Source organism: Colius striatus, chromosome 1 (genome assembly GCF_028858725.1).
Source record: "Colius striatus isolate bColStr4 chromosome 1, bColStr4.1.hap1, whole genome shotgun sequence".
NCBI lineage: Eukaryota > Metazoa > Chordata > Aves > Coliiformes > Coliidae > Colius > Colius striatus.
Genome location: NC_084759.1, coordinates 171,733,690 through 171,754,711, shown reverse-complemented (window position 1 = coordinate 171,754,711; position 21,022 = coordinate 171,733,690). Strand labels below are relative to the sequence as shown.

General features: G+C 39.1%; 1 protein-coding gene across 2 annotated transcripts in view; it reads left to right on the top strand.

The window, feature by feature from the left end:
- The window catches only part of TBC1D30 (TBC1 domain family member 30), a 56,525-nt gene that overhangs the window by 1,153 nt on the left and 34,350 nt on the right, over positions 1–21,022 (top strand). For both annotated transcript variants that reach the window (XM_062016730.1, XM_062016723.1), the window contains exon 2: positions 2,036–2,200. In XM_062016730.1, coding sequence (XP_061872714.1) covers positions 2,036–2,200 — 165 coding nt within the window. The remainder of the gene's footprint in view (positions 1–2,035; positions 2,201–21,022) is intronic.

The following is a 21,022-nucleotide window of genomic DNA, read 5'->3' as shown; positions in this document are numbered from 1 at the left end:
TGAGGTATCATCTGCCATTCCCTCCCTCCTTTATTTTAGGTGCTGTAGGAGCAAAAATGGGGTCACCTGCTACTAGAGCTCCTGTGACAAATTGCACAAGCTCTTGTGCATCTGTAAGTTCAGTATTTTTCTTCACTTGCAGTAATGAATCAATCACCAGTTTTCTTTCCAAGCTAGAAGAGATGCTACATGTAGTGTGTCGTAAGAGGTAGCTGGGGTTTTTTCAGATCCTTTTTAGTTCTAGTTGACTTAAACTAAACCTGGTAATTGTAAAGCTTATTTGCAGGTAGGCGTGTCTAACAGGAGAAAAAAAAAGTTGTAATAAAAGAAAGTAAAAGCAATAGTCAACTAATCAAAATCTAAATAAAACTATGAAATAATTCTTATGAAATCTGAGTAGCCCCAAGACTGCATGTTTGTGAAAGAACAAGACTTGCAACTCTTAAATTGACCTCGGTGAGGAGGGATGTACAAGGGCCTTTTGTCTCCTGGCATCAAATCATTCTTGGTTTTGACTAGGAAAAAAAGCAAGAGGTGAATAAACATGCCTGGTTTTCAGACCTGGGCAAACAGCTTTCTGCTTCCGTGTTTGGCTTTTTAATGGGATAATATGCCATCTGATGTTACAGGATGTAGCTCAAGTTCTTCTGTGTGTACTGTGGCAATCTGGCACTCAACAAAGAATTTGCTTATTTAGGAACAGATTTTGCAGTATTAAACTCGTTAATTTTGATGCCAAGAGAATTGTTTTTACGGGATCAGATAATTTACGTGAGCAGGAAAGGATAAAGTTCAGCTCAGTACTTTTGTGGTGACTGTACCAAGTCAGTAGGAATACAAATAAATTATTTTTTCTCTCAAAATGCATAGACGTGTTTTTAAACCACCTTGCCTGGTAATAGTGACTGGTAGTTTCAGCTGAGCAGCAGGTGCTGAAGCAGGGTAATGTTTATAAAATACAGCACTGTTTTATCAGTGTCTCTCTTCCCTTGCACTCATACCTTACTCTTCACTATTGCATAACCAATTGTCATTTCAGCCTCATTTTTCTTTAAGCTCTCCACAATAACTAAAAAAATTTTGCTGTATGACCTGAGCTACCATCCACTAAAAGTAACTTTTCCTGGCTACAGAAATATCTTTTCTCATTGGATCAGTTTACTGAAGGATGGATTTTTTTTGACTGATTTTCCTTCCAGCATCAGTGGGCATGGCTGGATTGAAAGCAACAGGATTTGAAAACTTAGCTGCCGGAAACAGCCAGCTGCTCAGATGCTGGTTGCATCTAATAGCCGTACCACACTATTGCAGGGCAGAGCTGAAGGTGTTTAGCATGTGATAGGCAAGACCTCAGCTTTCACTGGTGGGTTGTGCCTCTGAGAACAGAGCGAGAGCTCAAAAATTAATGAACTTAAGACACCTCCTTACCAACTCCCTTTTCTGATGGACCTGTCAACCACATGGGGGACAACAGAAATGTTAGAAGTTAAGCTGAGCTATTTTGATGAACTAAGAATGTGCGATGAAACCATGAGTGACCAGTGGAAACAGTTGAGGCTGTGACTGAAGCCACCTAGTTTGCATCTTAGCGGACAGAGTTTCCTACTTAGAACTCATCCTGCAGTTGTGTTTCTGTCTTTGCAGGCAGCTTCTTGGACATGTTCTTTTTTCTGTTACCATTTGCTTATTCTCCATGCATATTTTCCACAGGCAGCCTCTGAAAGGTACTACATTTCAAACTGAGCCCCTGCTTGCACTACTACAGATATATTCTGGTTATGTCTATCATGATGTTTCTAATTTGTAACAGTGTAATTATTAAGATTCATACAAGTTGAAGTACTTGAGTTTAAAAGAAAATAAAAGACTTTCAGATCCTGAAAGTGTTTACAATTGAAATTATCCCAGGCAATAGGACTTGTAATTTATACAAAGTTTGTATACGTAAATGTCTGTGGGGGCAAGTCCCTTTACATGTCAACTGCCATAAGCTGTTTTGGCTTGTGCTGAAGTTATTTTCTCTGCTTATTGACAGATGTCGATGAATTGACAACTATAAAACGAGAACTGAATTACAGAATTTCTGTTCAATCAGCGAAGTTGCTTCGTCTTCTGAAACAGAAAGACAGGCTTGTACAGGAAGTCCAGAAGAACTGCGATATCATCACAGCTTGTTTACAGGCCGTTTCCCAGAAACGATGTAAGTGCCTTCTGTATATGGGTGCACTCGTGTAAGTAGTTTGTTTCATTAATGTGGGCAGTGCTTCAACTAAGTCCTTTGCACTTGACTTAAAGTCAGGAGGCCAGGCTGTGCTGTTCCTTAGGTATGACTGGATTCCAGTGGTTATCGATGGAACCTGGGAACAGGCAAAAGTTCAACCCGCTCTGCTAGGTCTGCTGCCCTGGCCCCAGCTTTGTGTGTTGGTGTGGCACCCTTCCTACAGGTTGCCTGCCAGGCTTTTTCAGCTTTAAGTTTCAGAAAGCCCAAGCTGTATTTTTTGGTGCACGTGTTCTGTTTAACCATGTGCTTTCATATATGGTTATAAGGGAGATGCTAGAAGTGGAAGTTCTCACTGGGAGCTATAGATGGCAAATGCAATTGTCTTCCCAGAGTGTTGGTAGTAGTGCGCAACTCCTTTCTGTCAAGTTGGTTCAAGATCTGGAATACTAGTAAAAAATAAACATACTTTCCTTAAACCTCTTTCTCAGCACCTGGGATTTTTTTGGGGTTTCAGAGAGGGTGCATGGGAATGAGGAAGAACGTTGCTCTTTAATTAGCCTTTTCTTCCAGCACAATGAAACTTTTTTATTTGACTTGGCAGAGTTGTCATCTAAAGATAAGCTCAATGCTTTTGTTAGTTCTGCTAAAGTGAAACTGTATGTAATGTTGTCTCTAAAAATAAATGTAAATGATACCTTTAGAAAGACGCATTAAAATAACCTAATGTTTACTGTTTTATTTTTTCATTAACATGCAGCGTGACAGGTACAGAAATGTTCAGGTACAGTAAATAAAGCAGCATGGTCTTTTCATAAAAATGCCTGTAAGAGCTTTGAGGTGCATGTAAACATTGTATTAAAAGAATCTTACTGTAGTGGCATGTGCTAATGTAGATTTTAAGGGTTTGTCTATTACTGTGAAGTTTAATTTTTAAGCATTTAAAAATGTTCCTGTGTGTTACTTAAACCTAGCATGAAAGTTCTTGTCTGTCATGCACTGTGTAGGCATATTTCTTCTTTTCATTTGCTCTTTTTCTTTCTCAACATCAACTTGATTATTGAGTCCTCAGTACCATTAATACTTAAGCATATACTGTAGTCTACTTTGCAAAGAAGACTGTTTGAATTTTGCATGTGTTTAAATATTTAGAGGATTTGACTATACATTCTGAAAGTTTGAGCATCCTGACTTCATTTGTTAGGTATAAACCTCTTGACTGAGATATGGCCTAATGTCCATGTGTGTGCATGCAGATTTTTGAAGACTGTGTGTAGGTTTGTATATTACATCTCTTTAAGTGAGATATTTTTACTATCAATATAATTTTTTTACCTAGTGTTAAATTTTAGCTTGTATTTCTGAAAATCTAGATGTATGTATTTCAGAGCACCAAAAACTTAGTTATTTCTTGCTTTAAGATATAATTGTTGAATGACTTCTGATAACTTCAGTTGCTTTGCAATATACTGAGACTGTGGTTTTGTTGGTCAATGTAAAGGTACTAGCACTGTACAGAGAATGCGGGAATAAGCTTTTACCGTAGGAGATACAACTCCAAATTTCCTGGTAATTGTGCCTTTGAGGCAATATTTGATAAACAGCTGTCCAAAGGCAGGCACCACTAGTTGTCTTCTTTCCAATCACTCATTCTTGCCTTTGTACTGTTTCCTATATAATTTTAGGAATCCCGGTGTGGGATGTCATGAATTGAATTGGAGGGGTGATCCAGCAAGACAACTTGTTTTTCCTTTTCCATAACAGTTTCCAGTTTCTGGAGAGGGTGGCAGAAGTGGGTGCACAGGAGAAGGTGGTTGCTTAGAGTAACTTAAGAAGTGTGGCTGTTGAGTATGTAGAAAAGTCCTAAAGTCTCAGCAAAAGTGTCATGCTGATAGTGGAAAGATCTATTGTCTCTTCTTTCAACTTTAAAAAAAGAACAATTAATGTGATAGAACATTAAAAAATGCACACTTCCTTCTCCATCCAAAAAATGTGAAAGAGTTTTTCTGCTCACTAAGGCTCTTGGAAAATAGAATTTTCTTTAGACTACCCTGTCATTTTTAAATATTAAAAAATTGTAGAAGTTTCTATTGTTCCGGGTTTTTCTGATGAAATTTTATACTTGCAAAATAATGTTGTATGCCATAAAGCTTTATCATTTGCTTTCACATACAGCACTGACATTATCCTGTGGTACTAAAATCTCTACCAACAAAAGGTTGTTAAAATATTTTTCGTTTTAAGATATGTTTTTAGTGTCAAAGTTTTTTGGAGTTACGTTTCCATAGATTCTACCATTATAAGTGATTCTTCTACCAAAATAAGTGATTCTTCAACTTTATATAGAGTATATATTTATATAGAGTTTCATGGTACATTTATTCTGTTGTTGCACTGGGACTTTTTTTTCCCCACCACATATCATAAAATCTCTATATAGATGTAGAATGTAAAAGTAGATTCTAGTTTTAAACTAACCTCAGTTTCATATTCAGATTTGAATGCTACCTTTAAGCTATCTGTACAGACCAATTGCAGACAAATACTGTTTCAGGAAAAGATGGAAATTCTGGCTTGATGCTTAATTCTGGCTTTGTCAGACCCTTTTTGAACACTGCCTGACAATTTCACTCCTAGTGGTAGCTTCTGTTAGTTAGGAAATTACAGGGCTGATAAATTTGATACCTTATTTTCTGATGAAATGGATAAATTGTTCTGTTGGATACATGCTAAAAGCAGTATACTGTTTTGCTTTACCACAGTAATTTACTAGAAGTACATGCTGTACTTCTGATTTTGAATATCTATGACTGACTAGTTTCATTTTAATAACTCTTTTTAAAAAAACAAATTTGAATAGAACACCAGTGAAGGAAAGCAGTAAGAGAGAAATTTCAGTGATGGCCTGATGGCAAATGTAACTTCCCAGCACACATTTCTCTTACTTTTGCGATTGTCACTTGTTTGGGGTAACAAGATATGTTTGATCTGTAGCCTTGTGAAGTATTTCAAATCCATCTTAGAAAGCAAAGTGCTTTATGTGCTTAATTATATCATTTGAAAAAGCAGAATTCACTAAAGAATAAATAACGATTTTGCAGCTACTGTCTAAAGACTATGCAAAAGACATTTTTTTTCTCTTTTCCTGTATTTAGTATTTTGTATATTGACAGCTTGCTTATATTTCCAAATATGTTGTGACTGATCACACTCCAAACCAGAAGTTTCTTGAATCGGAACTTTTGCTTGCCTGACATTTTCATATTAATAAAAAAGCATGTATTAGCTATAAATTACCTACAAGTGAAGTAATCTGTCTCAATGGTAACTGAGTCTGGCTAGAAAGTTCATTAATTATCTCTTGTGTTTTTAATGGAGAAATAATTTTAGTAGAGAATTTCCCAAAGAGGTCATTAATTCAAGACCCTCCTGGACATGTTCCTATGCGACCTGATCTAGGTGAACCTGCTTCTGCAGGGGGGTTGGACTAGATGATCTCTAAAGGTCCCTTCCAACCCTACCATTATATGATTGTATGATTAATTCAGTGCTATATAGCTATGGTGCTCTGTACTTACAATAACTTCAAATGGGTCTCGTGCTGTGTTCAGAAAAACTGTGAGTATTCTCTGTTGTAATACTTGTTCAGAAACTATGATTAAAGATGTCTTGTTCTTCTGCTATTTCATCATTGACTCCTGTTTAGAATTCTCTAAGATAATGATATACATTAAGCTTTCCAGTTTTTCTTTCTTCTTTTGGTTTGATTTGATGCAGAGCCAGCAGAGGGAGACAGAATATTTTATTTTGTGCAGAGAGAGACGTGTAGCTCTGGTTTTAGTAAGTCCGTGGCTTTCATATCCTTTCCTTATATATGAAGGGAAATGCTTTACCAATGTGGTCAACCAGTAATTGGATGAAAAGATTTAAGGTCAGGCTGTCAAATAAATGTTGTTTGCAAAGGAAATATTAGGTTCCATATGTGAAGTAGCTGAAGAGTTATGACAAATGGTTTCTTAGTTATAATTGACATCATTAATTCCCACATGGTGGTGGAGGTTATTCAGAAGCTCCTGATTGAGTGAAATGAATGTTTTGGAACCCAGCCACAGAAATTCAGAGCTATGAAGTCTCCTGAACTTCTGAGAGTGTGTTACTGTCTCTGTAGCATCAACTGTCTTCACAGGGTATGGTTTTCTTCAGGAAACTGGAGAAGCCTTGCCTGATGTGGTTTTATGAGTTGGTTAGGAGAGGACTAGGCAAGATCACCATCAAGTGTCTCTGGATAAGCGTAACTTAGATATGCAAACATACTTGCATGTGTTTTCTCTCTTCTTGCCCTCTCCCTCTACAGTTTCTGTTTAGCTTTGGTCCTGTGCATCTGTGTGTTCTGATCCATCTTACACCTTTTTTCCCCCTTCCTAACTCCTCATTAGCTGTTCTCACTTGTCACAGTCTTTAAATATTGGACTTCTTGACCCTGTTCCATTTTCCCCCTCTCTGTCTTGTTTACCATGCAGTGTCTACCACTGGCTTTCAGTCAGACTACTCCTTGTCTTCAAGTTTTCTTGACATTGTTATTTGGTCTCTTTCATATGTTCTTCCTTGTCATTTTCCTGCATGTACTAATTATTTACTCACTCATTTTCTCTATCCTTTCTCTTCCCTCAACATTTGGTATAAACCCAAGGCAGACATTCACAGATTTTAGTTAATAGGATGAAAGCCTGATTAAAGGTGTAAATAACATCCTTAATACAATATTATACTCTGGACTGTCAATATAGCTAATAGTGCTTTGATTGAGCTTGAACTTCATAAAGTTCTTGGAGGAAAGGAAAATTTATCACAATGACAACAATCAGCCATTGGAATAATCTCTGCAGGGAAGGGATGTATTCCCCGACATTGGACACTTGTAAGGTTTGTCTGGACAGGCTGCTGGACCATTTTGTCTAGACTGTGCTTTTGCCAAGAAAGGTTGGACCAGATAATCCTTGAGATCGCTTCCAACCTGGTATTTTATGGTTCTATGACACGATTCTGTGATTGTCACTCTGGATCAGATGTATTGTAACATGGGCCAAATACCTGTGTGCGTGTATAGTAATTCATGCAGGTCAAATCGTACATTTGGTTTATCTGTCTTTTCCCCCTTGCTTCCCAGTAGTCTGATGTACTCTTGCAGGTGTACAGATATGCTTTCACCAGGAACACCTCAGTCACTCTGCTTTAACTTTTTTCTTTCTTTATAAAGGAGTTACTCAGTGAATGCTGCTACTGTGGCAGTCTTGGTCCTCACCCCCTTCCCAAATCTGCAATGTTGTAGATTAGGGGCCATATTTTAAGCTTATACTTGCTTTTCACATTCCCCACTTTAACATTCAAAGTATATATTGAGGAGGATGTTTCATATTAAAAAACAAACATATTAGTGTCTCTGAAATTTCCAGTGTTGCATTTGTAATTAAAAGAGAGACTATCATGTACTTGCAGTGTTCATCTCCAACTCTAATTTCGATTTCCAAGTGGATGTGAAACAGGTCATTCACTTAGAAAACCACATCTCATTTTCATTGGTCTAGTACATTTTAAGTTGAACTTGGTAGCTCTAATGTTTGAAGCCAGATGAATCTACTTCAGTAACTTTTTATAGCAAGAAATGTCTAATTGATCTATCAAAAGTATATTCCTCCTTTGATACAGTTAAAATAGGATATTTACTTCTTATGGAGTCTGATTTCATCTGAATCATCCTCAAATGACTCAGTTGGATGCATGTCTCAGTTCAGTAGCTCTCCTACTATCTCATCCGTATTTGTGTATTTGATGACATTACTAGTCTCTATCCTTCGTTGATGTTAATGAATTTGATCCCTTAAATTGATGCAACACTTTTTGAAATGCACACTTAAGAATGTTGCTTGTGACTACTTATTGTTTTTCCTAATGAATTGTTCTTAGTGTAGTTCTACCTAATCTTTTGTCCTCTGAAGCCATGTCGTGGGGAAAGAGAAATGTAATGAAATAGAATCATGAGCTTGAAAATGTCATAGTCATCTTGTTTGTTTGAACTGTTGCCATAAGTAGGCCAAATTTTCTTTAGTCAGTTCCTACTTGTAGCAATAAATATGTGAATAAATGGAATATTGCTAATGATTTTTAATTATTGCTATTTTCATCAAACAGTTATTCTGCATAGAGTGAAGGCTTTCTCTGTTACTTATGATTCAAGATGTGGAGGTGGGCTGAGGGTTGGTTAGCAATGATTTTGTAATCCATTCTATGTTCTGTGCTGATTTGCAAGGAGTGAAGTAGTGAGACAGATAGAAGGAATGTTGGAGCCTGGCTTGGTGGGGATGGTAGCTGTGTGCTTGGTCCACAAGCTGCATTGGGCCACTGGCAAGGAGTTCTTTTGATCTGGATGGGAGAGTTCACCTGCCAGTCCCTTGGGTATGAGGGGAGATGACTGTAGCTGTAAGTGTGGTCTTAACTGACTTATTCCTTGTTATCCAACATCATTAGTAAATTGTGTGATACTTTAAAATAGTGATGGAGAACTCTTCAAAAGAGCCACCTATAGTGGTGAATATAAAAGTAAATGTTGTTTGATTATCCTATTTCATTCAGCTTCAGCCAGCTGAGATTCTGGGAAATCTGAAAGCTTATTCCATTGCAATGGGAGCTTGGACTAAGGAGGATTATTTTCCTTTTAACAGTAGACTTGGAGGAGGACAATTGCAAACAGCATCATTCATTGGCATGCATCAGGTCACGAAGAGTTATTTCAATGAATAGGAGTGTGTCATGTTTAGTATTTGCTAATGTGAATTAGATTGTGTATGCTGTATAACTGTTAGTGGGTCTGGGAGAAAGAAGAAAAAAGTGATTGTTACCAACATAATACCAGCAGTGTGGAACGCTGAACAAGATGTCGATGTTTTGCAAAGGCAGCAATTGTTTTTAAATGCCGTTGGGAGTTTACTATCATGGTATTTTATGCAGTTTTGGAAATTATCCACATGAAAAGTGCCATGTCTGTGCTAAAGGCTGATAACAATTCACTAACTGGATAATCCTGGGAAGTTTTTAGGTAGTGAGTTCCAGAGTTACTTTCTTTCGATGACAATATGAGCTGATCTTTCAGCAGTGCAGCCAGGATGCCGAGAGTCAGGGAAGCAGTGTGGAGGAAAGTAGTTTAACAGAGCAGCAAAAAACCTGGTACAGCAAAGCTCCGTTGCCTCTCACGGGATATTCTTCTAGAAAACTATTGACTGAGTTCCCAGACTTAAAGTGTGATTGTACTGCTGATGGGATGTGCATGCAGAGCATGGATCTTGTAGGTAATGAATTTTTACATCTTTGATCCTTTGGTGAGTAGTAGCATGAGTAAGCTCTGTGGGGAGAGACCACCCCACTTCATTGTCTCCAACCAGCTGTCTTCAGCATGATATGTGCTAGCCTCAGAAAGCTGACTGGTGTGTGAGTCCATAGAAGCTCAATTCAAAATACTTCATCTGACTGCCATCTTCTCTTGTTGATATTCTCCACTGGAAAAAAAAGAGAAAAAGAAAAAAGAAAAAGCTGCATTGTAAATTCTAAATTGACAAACTGTCCAATCAGTTTCTTTACAAACTTGGCAAATCATGTGACTGTGCACATTTGGTATTCCTCAGAGGCCACTTTAGGGCTAATTTCAGTTTCTTGACTTCCAAGATGAAGTAAAATGTCTTTTTTTTTCTAGTATTGAAAAGGAGATAATATTTTCTCTAGAAAGAAGCATGCTGGATTTGCTGTCTGATTTTGTCATATCTCAACTGAAGAGTTTCTTGTGGTCTGTGTCACTGCAGAGTATTAGATTCAAAAGATGGCAAAAAGTAGTGCTTAGAGCAGTACAGAACCTGGAATCCTCACTTACAGGGAAATTCTGCTCTAAGAATACAGCAACTAAAATATCTTGTTCCAGAATGAGATAAAACACCCACTCACAAAAGTCAATTGCTTAATTGACTTTTTTTTCAGCAAAATTCTGAAAACTTAGATTTTGAACTAAAATTCTTTGTTCAGATGTTGACACTTTCCCTTTTTTGTTTTCATTTTGTGTTATGTAACGTGCCATTTTCAAGTAATATGTTGAAATTTTAATCCTAAAAAGAGTGAAAATTGTGCTTTTAGCATTTGGAAATATGTTTTCAGCAAAGACAACATTCTGCTGTGAAGGACTTTGCTCTCCACAAGCTGGTATTTTATGGCAGAGTTTTCCATTAAAGTGGTTCTAACCAACTTTCTTAGTGAGATCTTCCTGGAATCATGCAGCCAGTCACCTCTGCAGCTCACTCCCTGGCTGCACAACACTGGGGTGTCCAGGCTGGTTTAAGGAGCTGAGGAGCCAATGTACATTCCTAAGCCATATATTTTCCTCCTATATCTTTAGGGAGTATATGAATCCTTACTTTTCTGTGTCACATACTTCATGCTATGCTTCTTTGTCCCTAACTTTCACTGCTGAAGTGTTTTACCTCCATCAAAAATACCTCCCTGCCCCATCTGAACAAATGCCATCTCATATTTTATCATTGACTAAACTTGAATAGTTCTCAAAAATGGCTTTTGTCGCGGGCTCCTTCAGCTACATTCTTCAGGACTGACTAAGCAAACTGTCTTGGTGGCTGCTTCTGCTAGTGGCAGGATCCAGAGGTAGGATTGCTTGTTACAAACCCTGGGGGTCTGTTCAGATTCAAGTGACACTGGCTAGTGCTTGGTATCAGCAGGGAATATAAGAATATACTTGACCGACCTTTTCTTTCTTTTAAGTATCATTCCACTTGGCTGTGTTGAGAGTTGAGGTCACTGCTGCTAAATTCCTGGGGACAATGTGGAGCCTGCTGATGAAGAGGCCATTACCCCCTTGAGGAAGGTGCTACCTCCTGGCTCACTGTTGCTCCTCTTCTTCCAGTTCAGTGAGCCACTGTCTCTCTGGAGGGGTGGGATTTTCCTGGGAAATGGAGACGTTAAGGAGTTCAGGGCTAGGTGGAAACTGAGCAAAATGAGCAGCTGACTTCAAACACTTGCCTCTGAGAGAAGACAGCCTTCAGCTGCCAGTTCTCTTCCACCTCTTGAGTCTCAAACTTAGCCCCAAAATGTGCCTCACGCAGAAGCAAGCAGCTGTGTGGTACAGTGATTTACTGTTTGGGAGATATCAAGCCTTTGCCCATAGAAGTGTGGTGGGGACCTGGGAGACTCTGGTCAGCTGGCTGTGGTGTCTCGCTTCTGTGTAAGTTGTGGGCCCTGTGGAATTCAGGATACTCCTGCAGCCTTCCATCTACCCCTGCTTTGAGTACATGTCCTGGAAAAGGACAGACATCCAGATGAAGGCGGGATCAACTGAATCATCTACAGTGTGTTGTATAGACATGTGCTGTAGTTGGCCTCAGCTGCTAAGGTGAAAGGGGTACCCTCAGGGTCACCTGAGGTGGTGAGAGCATCAGCCACAGCTTATCTAACTGAAACTAGGTTTCTTTCTTCCTCTACCTCCCAAATAAATATTTCTACTTTTTTTTTTATTATTATGTAGAAACTTGATGGGATAGGAACAGCTGAATATGGTTACAGTATAAAAAAATCACTCTTGCAGAATAAATACCTCATTTCTTATAGTGGAACTGAATAGTAAACTCATTAAGTCCTTTTGTAAGCAATAACCTGGCTGCTGAATCTGGGCCCAGTTTGTGACAGAAAATGCAGATTGAACAGTGTAGGAATGTATAGATCGCAGAATCAGTACCAAATTCTTGTCCCACAATGTTAGGTATAGAGGACTGTAAATACTGTGTCAGTGTGCCAGCAGCTGCAACAACAGTGAAATGGTTGAATTAGTGCTACACCTAGAGACTGTGTTTATTTTGGATATGCATACCCAGCTCAGAGGTTGCCTGCTTGGCTCTTCTTCATAGTCTTCTGTGTAACCGTAATCTTGTTACTATTGCAAAATGGTAGCTGACCTCGTGGGATTAGTTTTGTTATGCATGTGGAGTTCTGAGTGCACTGAATTACACTTTTCACAACAGCTGTGCCATGAAAAACTAATGTGTTGGATAGTACTTGTTACATAAAATACTTTCTGAGTATTAGAAATAGGGATTAATATGTCGGATTACTGTGTGTTTTGTTGTTTTTTGGTTTGGTTTTTGGGTTTGGGGTTTTTTTTGTAGTACTTATCGGGTAATACTTGTACTACTTACATACTGATTTGCCTGAGCAAAGTAGTTCTCAAACCAGTGATACCTAATTCCTCTAGTACTGCAGTAACTTTGGAAGGTGAGATTTGATCAGTTTGAACTGAGGAGGCATGTAGTCACCCACTCGAAGGAAGGATGCTGCTGTTTGCTGACAGCAGCAGTCAGAACAGCCTATTCTCTGCCTACAGTCCCTGTCAGTCTGTCATGACATCAGAGATAACTGTCAGACACCACTGTTCACTCTGCTCATTTGCAGCTTTTCAGATGGATACCTGAGCAGTGGTAAGGTCTGGTTAGTCTAATAGTTCCCTGAAAAACTGTAAAAGCAAGGCTTTTGGTATTATTGTGGTTAAATGAGGTGAGGTGCTGATTTCCATGTACGTTCAGGAAAAGCATGAAACTGAGCTTATTCCACTCCCACCCAGCACATCTCCCTGGGACAGTGTGAGTGTTGGCTAGAAGGGAGGGAGGAAGGGATGGGGTACACAGCCCAGTTGAGCAAACGGCTCAACTGGCAGGTCTGTGAGCCAAAGTAGTTGTGTGTGCTTTGCTGTGAGGCATTGTCAGCATCCAGGGTATAACCTAGGAGTTCATTGCGTGACCTGAGCATTTGGGAGGAAGCTGGCTGTACAGCTGGTGCTGTCAAGAGCCATCTGTGAAGGAGTGATGTGCAAGAGATGTACTCAAGTGCATTCATATTTCACAAATCTGTTAGACACCTCTGAACCAATTGCAGATCCTGCTCTGATTCCTGCAGGTGGTGGAAAGCCATAGTGTTTATGGCAAATGCTGGAAAATCAAGATGGAAGGGTTTATTTGTGAGTGTAAGCTCACAGCAGGGGTGGCTGTGTGAGTTGCATAACTGTAATACTATGTCATTGCAATCTTTAATCTTTCTCTGACAAGCTTTTGAATATGGGAATGGCCTGAGAGAAAGGGTTGTGCAATTAGATTGTACACATAGTGTTTCACAATTGTCTAGCTTAGCACTACCTCCTCTTTTATTCTTCGTGAGTACAAGTAATAGTGCTGTTCTTTTACCTAATGAAATGCTGCTTTTTTGAGTTTCTTACCATTGTGAACGTGTAGGAGGGTTAATGGGGCTTCACTGAAAATGCCCAATAGGGTATATGGCCTTTAAGTAACACAGATGCATTTTATCTCCGAATGTAGCACACACTAAACATTCTTTGCTTGAGTTAGTCTTTGAAGAAAAGATTTCCTGGATACTGAAGATCAAATGGAGGATAACAGTTGCTTGGGGACTAGGAATAGACTGATTTATGGAGCATCAGGCAGTGCTAGCAGCTATATTTCTGCAGCTTTGTGAGATAAGCTTGACATTTAAAAACAAGGTGCTACGAAAGTGGGCTGTGAACTGCTTGAATCAATAGTCCTGTTTATAATTCTGTGCTGAAGCAGCTCTGGAGGAAGAGTTAAACAAGAACCTTAGATTTTAAAATGCTTTTCTCCTTGAAGCTGTTAGTAACCTAAATTTGACTTACTGAGCAGTAAATGGGTGCTGCTCGCACACCCTGGCCAAGGAAGTCAAGTCTGTGTTCCATCACTGCATTACATCACCTTACTAAAACACTTCATAAAAGAGACACAGAAACCTACCATTTATGTCTCTTAGTAAAAACTGGAAACCTCTTGCTATCTTTTGCCAGCAGTGAAACAGCTTCTGAATTTAGTTTCCTGTAAGTTATAGTTACCTCCCTAAAATCACAGCAACCTGATCCTGATCAATGTTTTCCCTACCATCCATACAAAACATATGGCCAAGATACAGAGAATGAACAAAATTTGATTCACAGGGGTTGGATCAGGCATCATCAACAACTAAGAGTTTAATGTGAGGTTTGTAGCCTTTTTTTTCAGTATATTATTGTTAATTTCTCACTTCATCCAATGGTCATTGGCAGCAATAGCTATTTGATCTTAGACTCTGAAGGAAAAACAGTTATCCAGTGAGACTAAAGGAGGTCAGAATAGGGAGGTAATCAATATACATAGCTGATATTTTTTTGAAGAAGAGTACTAATCTAAGGAATGAAATACTATTAATATTTATAGTAATGCCTAGAGGGGCCCAGTGAAGTCAGCAACCTAATGAGCTGATCACAAACACATGGTACAGGGCTCGCTGAAAACCAAACTTCTAATGAGACAAGACTACTTAAGGCTGGTAGAAGCAGCACATGTTCAGAAAGTGAATTGTCCCAAGTTATACAGTAGTAAATAAACAACCAGAGCTTTACTGTTACCAAAACTCATGCTTGCATGGTGTTGTACATGTTCCAAATCAATTTTAATGGCTAAAGGCTTCAGTACTAAATGAGCCTTTGATTAATCCTAAACACATTCAGTTCAATAAACTTGTCCTATGAGAGTGGGTTATGAACTGAATTTTTGTCGTTTAACTGTTGAGTAAAAAAGGTTGGAGTAGTAATGTTGTCATGGCTGAGAACTATTTTATCCTGTTGATCCCACAAACTTCAGCAAAAAGCCTGTGTCTGTCAAATGTGCTTAAATTACTAATGTATGTACTTTTTTGGGGGAAGGGGAGCCGATAATTTGAGTAGTGGCAGAGGACTTCTTGTCATTCCAAGACCTATATGGGGCTTATATGAACCTCCCTTGGAGGGAACCCCATTTTCTTTCCCTGCTCCAGGAAGGTGTTTGTTTCTGTTCCTATGTAACAGAGCTCTGTCTGCAGAGACAACATGTACTGGGAGAGGGAGAATCCATGCTGAAGCATGATTCTCTTTTCCTTGGGTAGTGTAGAAGCAAACTGTATCTGTTACACATCTAATGAAAGCCTTGCACAGCCTGAGATACCTTTGATGGATGTCTTCAGCATTACAAGAAGTACTAAGCAGCAGACAAAAACCTCAAGGTATAAACATGGTCCCGTTCCCATAGTGCTTCCTGGCCCAAAGCAAAGGCTTTTTGTGGTTAGTCATTTTTCTAACTTTGATAGTTACTTTTTAATCTAAGATCTTTGAAAGTGTTCTGTCTGTGGATAAATCTTGTCTTGGGGACATAGGGTGATTTGCTTTCTTTAATTATATTGAGGGGATTAAATTCTTACTGTTTCTGAACTAACTCTTCATACCAATGAAGACGGCAATCCACACCGTGAAATTCAATTTCTGTGCTAGGTGCAAAGCAAATAATGAGCTTCTAATAAAGGAAGAGCAGCTCAGTTATAAAGCTAGAAGCCTGCAATCTGCTATGGCCTCCATTCTTCTGCAAATATTATCTCAAAGCATGCTTAGAAATCATACCTGTCAGAATTCTTTTTCCATATATTGCATTAGCTTTTCTGGTAACTTGGTGATTTGCTTTTTAAAATGACAATGTAGCATTTAAGCAAGATTCTGGGGTGTGAATACTGCCAAAGATGTGCATGTACTTAATATTATTTAGCAATGTTGGGGAATATTTCTTTATAATCATGATTTTCAGCAACATTTTTATGTAGGACCCTTCAGTGATTTTTCTTCATAATATGCTTCTTACCAAAATAATAATTTAAATTTTATGCTTCAGTAGAGGCAATTTCTCTTAAATTAAAAAAAAAGGCATTTGCTGTTGGAAACCTCCCTTCAATTAATTACTTTGTATTTAATTTGTAAGATCCTCTCTATATATTTGATTCAGCATGTAAGCATTGCTATGACTTTTATTCCAGTTGTTAACTCTAGACTTTATGCTGCTGGTTACTATGACAGTTAAAATACATGATGACTTTAACAGTCCTTGTATGATATGTCTCTTCCCTTGCTCATGAGATGCAATTATCTGTTTAATTTAATTGGGTATCATTTGCTTTACTATTATAGTTGGCACATGAAAGCAATAAGTAAAATAAATTGGGTCCCTGCCCCCTACTATTTCTTTTATTTTCTTCATCAGGACAACACAGATGACTGTGTTCCTCAAACAGCAATTGTAACCTTAGACTTTCTTTATACAGTTGAACCAAATTAGAAAAAAATAAGAAACCTGGATGCTGTTGTTGAACTTCACACACTATAATACCTCCCCCCACACCCACACATTTAAGAACATTAAAAGTTATATCCATTTACTTATCTATCATTTTTCTCTGATTAAGAGCTTGTTGGAAGCATATGGACTAGGAAGTTTCTGCCAACTTTTTTTTTTTGCTGGGTATACTTTTGTTCTTTTGGAAGACAACATGTGTATGTACACAGACTTAAATGTAGCAGTGGACTTCAGCTTCTGATTAACACACCTATATTTTAGAGTTTTGTAGACAGGTGTTCACACGAGTGCTAAGTGCCTATGTATGTGTCTTATAATCATTGTAGCCAATGTCTTGCTCTCATTAACATCTAAACCTCTTCACAACCTACTCTTCCCTGTTGTCACATCCTTGTAATTTCTTACTCAGTATTCAAGGTTAGCTCATGCTTCCTACCTCCATGCCAGACTTCTTTTAAAACAAGCACCTTTTCAATTTTCCCCCATGTTGGCATTTCCATGTACATATTTAGCCATGTTAAACTTGAGTTGATTAAAACCTAATCCCTCAGCCCTCTTATTGACCTTATGACTTCACGTGTGTCCCTTGGTACTCACCTTTGCCATAAAGCCATGAAACACAACAGCAGTTCCTATATTAAGACTGCTGCCCATTTTACTTTCCAATATCATCTTGCTGTCTCCCTTGTGCTGATGTGCTTTTTTTTAATTACTTCTTTCTTTTAAAGCAGGTAGTCTGTGTTTTGCTGTGCTTGTACAACACCTGCTGCAATAATGCTGCAGCCCAGAATTGGGATTTATGGGCACTGCAGTGAATACAAATAGCTTTGATAAAATATCAGGTGCACTCAGTTGTTTGAGCTTCTTGCCCTCTATTACTGGCATAATAAGGGGAAGTAACTTAGTTTTGTCTTGTGATCAAGCAATATCACGTTTAAGTCCCTTTTTGTTTCCTGCATGGATAGTTCTGAGTCAAATCTCTGCGCTGTCCTTTCAGTGTAGCTGTGAAGCCCTATGTTAAGATGAAGGTTTCCACATCACATCTGTTTTGTAATGGCAAAGTAGAGTTTTTAATTTTTCTTCTGAAATATTTTAAGTGCCTCTGATCTGTTTCTACTTTTTAGGAATTCTTTCAATTATCTCTTCTTAAGCTCTGGGAACAATCAACTCCCAGCCATAGATGTGGAGTAGACTAGGCCGCCCTTTGTGCCCAGGCCATTGGCACTGGTCGCTACCACTGGTACATTGAGGGGTTGCTGAATTATCAGCAAATGTAATTATTTTGTTCTTCAAACCAGTTTTACCCAGGAACTCCAGATGCTGCAGAATACTAGCTTTTTAATGGTGTGATGGTGAGAGTTGGTGACATAGGAAAGTTCATAATTTGTGTTGTAAAGCATTTCAATATTAAGATAGTCCTTCCTTTCACTGTGATTGTGTTGTAGAGACAGGTTTAAGAACAGCTTGTAGCTTACTGCTGAGTGGTTTCCTAACAAACTCAGGAAAATAGTAGCTTCATGCTCTGCTAGATAAAATGTTAAGTCTGGGGGACAGGGATGTCTGTGGAAACTGGGGCTGTTTAGTCTGGAGGAGATTGAGGGGTGATCTTATTAACATTTATAAATATCTAAAGGGTGGGTGTCAGGAGGTTGGGACATCCCTTTTTTCTGTAGTAGCTAGCAACAGGACAAGGGGTAATGGGATGAAGCTGGAACACAAAAAGTTCCACTTAAACATAAGAAAAAAACTATTTCCCTGTTCAGGTGAGGGAGCAGTGGCACAGGCTGCCCTGAGGGGTTGTGGAGTCTCCTTCCTTGGAGGTCTTCAAGACTCTCCTGGACCTGTTCCTAGGTGACCCTGCTTCTGCAGGGGGGCTGGACTAGATTATCTCTAAAGGTCCCTTCCAAACCCTACCATTCTATGATTCTATGTGCATTTCTGCTGTTGCTGGCCTTAACCCTGGTACTGTACAGCTGTAAAGCCTTTGGCACCTCCCTCATTCATGGAAATAGCTATGTATTTACCAATGGAGACAGGTTATAGGTGGGTTCAAGGGGGCTACAGGCACGTCTATGCTTCTGGTTTAGCAACCTGTGATGCTTTTGAAGGCTTTCTTTTTCTCCCCCATGTGATCCAATTGCATAATCATCTTGTGCATCAGCAATCTACAAACTGAGGGACTGCATCAGTTTGCACCACTGCCTACGAATGTGGTGCCTCCTTAGCTGAGAAGCTACCCATCACCACTCCACCCTGTTGCGCTGTCACTTGCTAGAAACAGCTTTCACAACTGGCATACAGGTGCCTTCATTACAGATGTATGATGTTTCAACTGTTTTTGCTGATGCTGGAAGAGTCTGGTATCGTACCTGCTAAAAATTTCAAGCATCATTACGATTACGAGTATTATTCAACTTATAAACACACTTTCTAGATATAACTATCCATCAGTCCCAACAGATAAAGTACAACACACATTTGTGGGCAGGTGTTGTTGGGGTCAAGGAGACCTGGCTCTATTGAGGGACCTTCTCTTTTATGTTTTCTCATCAGTCCTGTCCTAGTGTCTTGTGCATGTGTAGTACAGGAGGCAGACATGGATAGTGGGTATGGGAGAGAAGAGGAGAATGAAAAACAAGAAAATACTAAAAGGTCGTAACAAAGTATTTCGAGTCTGAAATCTTCTCTTGGCTGAATCCTGATTGTGATATGCTGAAGCATCATGTGGTGTTTATAAAGTTGTGAGGAACGTTGATTAGTTTCCTGTTGAGAGACATACACTACACTAAGCATTGCTATTTTAATTATATTCTCTATATCAGTCCTCAATAGTTATGGCTAAACAATTGTGCAGGCAGTATTCTCTTTCAGACATCTTAGCTCTAAACAAAGCTCCATTGGCCAGAGAGCATTCTCTAGTAAGAGAATTTTCTTATGTTTAAATAAGAAATGCTCCTTCAAATGCTGAAAGTTCCATTTAAACATAAGAAAAATCTCTTAATTTCCAAGATCCTCTGTCTTAAGCTCTCCAAGAACAAGTAGGCTGTTTTAGGGCTTCCACCCAGAGAAGGTTCTGTTACTGTGTTGTCAGGTTTTGAAGGGGGAAATAAGTAAGAAGGCAATGTGCCTGAAGTCTAAAGGAACAGGAAGCACTGGACTACAACTGAACTTGTTTGCGTTCGTTTCTCAGCTCTGCTGCACGCTTCCTGAGAGTAATAATTCAGATCTTGATCCTGTTTCTGAAAATCATAGATGTTATTTCCTGTCCATTGTGTAGTTTATCTTGGTGATGAAGGCCTTGGTAGGCAAGGATTGGCTCTGCTTTTTTTATCTGTGACATCTAATATGGGACACACTGGAGGGCTTGACCTCTTTTGTGGCATTTATGTACTGATACAAATGATGACTAATGCAATGGAAAAGTTTAAAATATTAATGCTGTGTTGATGAGGCTGTGGTGTGTCAACATACTGTGCCGTTTTCCTGAGCCCTGCTTGTTGAAACTGTGTAAAACGAAACCTTCTCTAGGCACAAATACAGTAGCAAAACTTAATTTTTGTATTGTTTTTCGGACCAGCTCTTCTCCAGTAAAGACAGCCCTGGATTACTTGTCTGAGAGCAGACCAACTTGGTGAAAGAAGTGAATCTATTAGTCCAAAATTATGTTTCTCTTTCGGTGTACCACAGATCTGTTCACTCTTACCCACAGACTCCCTCCTCACGTGCTCCTGCAGCTGTGGATATGCGAAACAGTGCTTGCTACAGGCTCTGTGCTTGGTGGCTGCACAGTAGTTAGAGCTGAGTGGTGGGTCAGTCAACTAGGTGGCAACCACAGGCCTGTGGTCTGTAGCAGAGCCTAGAGAGCAGTACTGGCAGTGCAGGAGGCAGTATTGTACTTGGCAGGCTGAGGTGGGAGGAGTGCTGGGCTGTGCCACCTTGAAGGCTTTCAGGCTTTCATGCTGTAGCACCTGTTGCCCTTTCAGTGTTTAGGACCCAACAAGCCAGAGGCCTCTTTTCAACCTGTCAGAAGTGACTCCATCTTGTGTGTTGGAGGAGTGTGAAACTCCAGGTGGGTCATGCTTGTTTTTAGACTTTTAGGATCACACAGAAGGAAACAGAACCTTTTTTTTTTTTTGGCAGAGAGGATGTTTTATAATAGAACACATAGAGGTGGGTAGGATAGGAATTTTGTGCTTCAGTGGTAAAGATGGTTTAATAGGTAAATGTATTTAAAGTAGTTTGTCTGCCTGGGAGACTCTCAAACTGCCTTATTCTTTTGGCCTTTGAAAAGTGGACATATTTCACTCTGAGTGTTTTCTCTTATACACTGCAATTTGAAAGTGAAATCTTTTATAAGTTCATGATGAACTAGAATGCACACCAGAACATATGTTGGTACAGATTTCAAATTTCTTGATTTACTAACTTCTGTAGAGCTATCTGAAGCCAAGTGTTAATGGAGTTACATTTTCCAGCTACATTTTGTGAGCTCTTAAACGTAGTAAGTAAACGCCAGCAACTCTAGGCCTTAGCAGACAATGGCCCTGTTGAT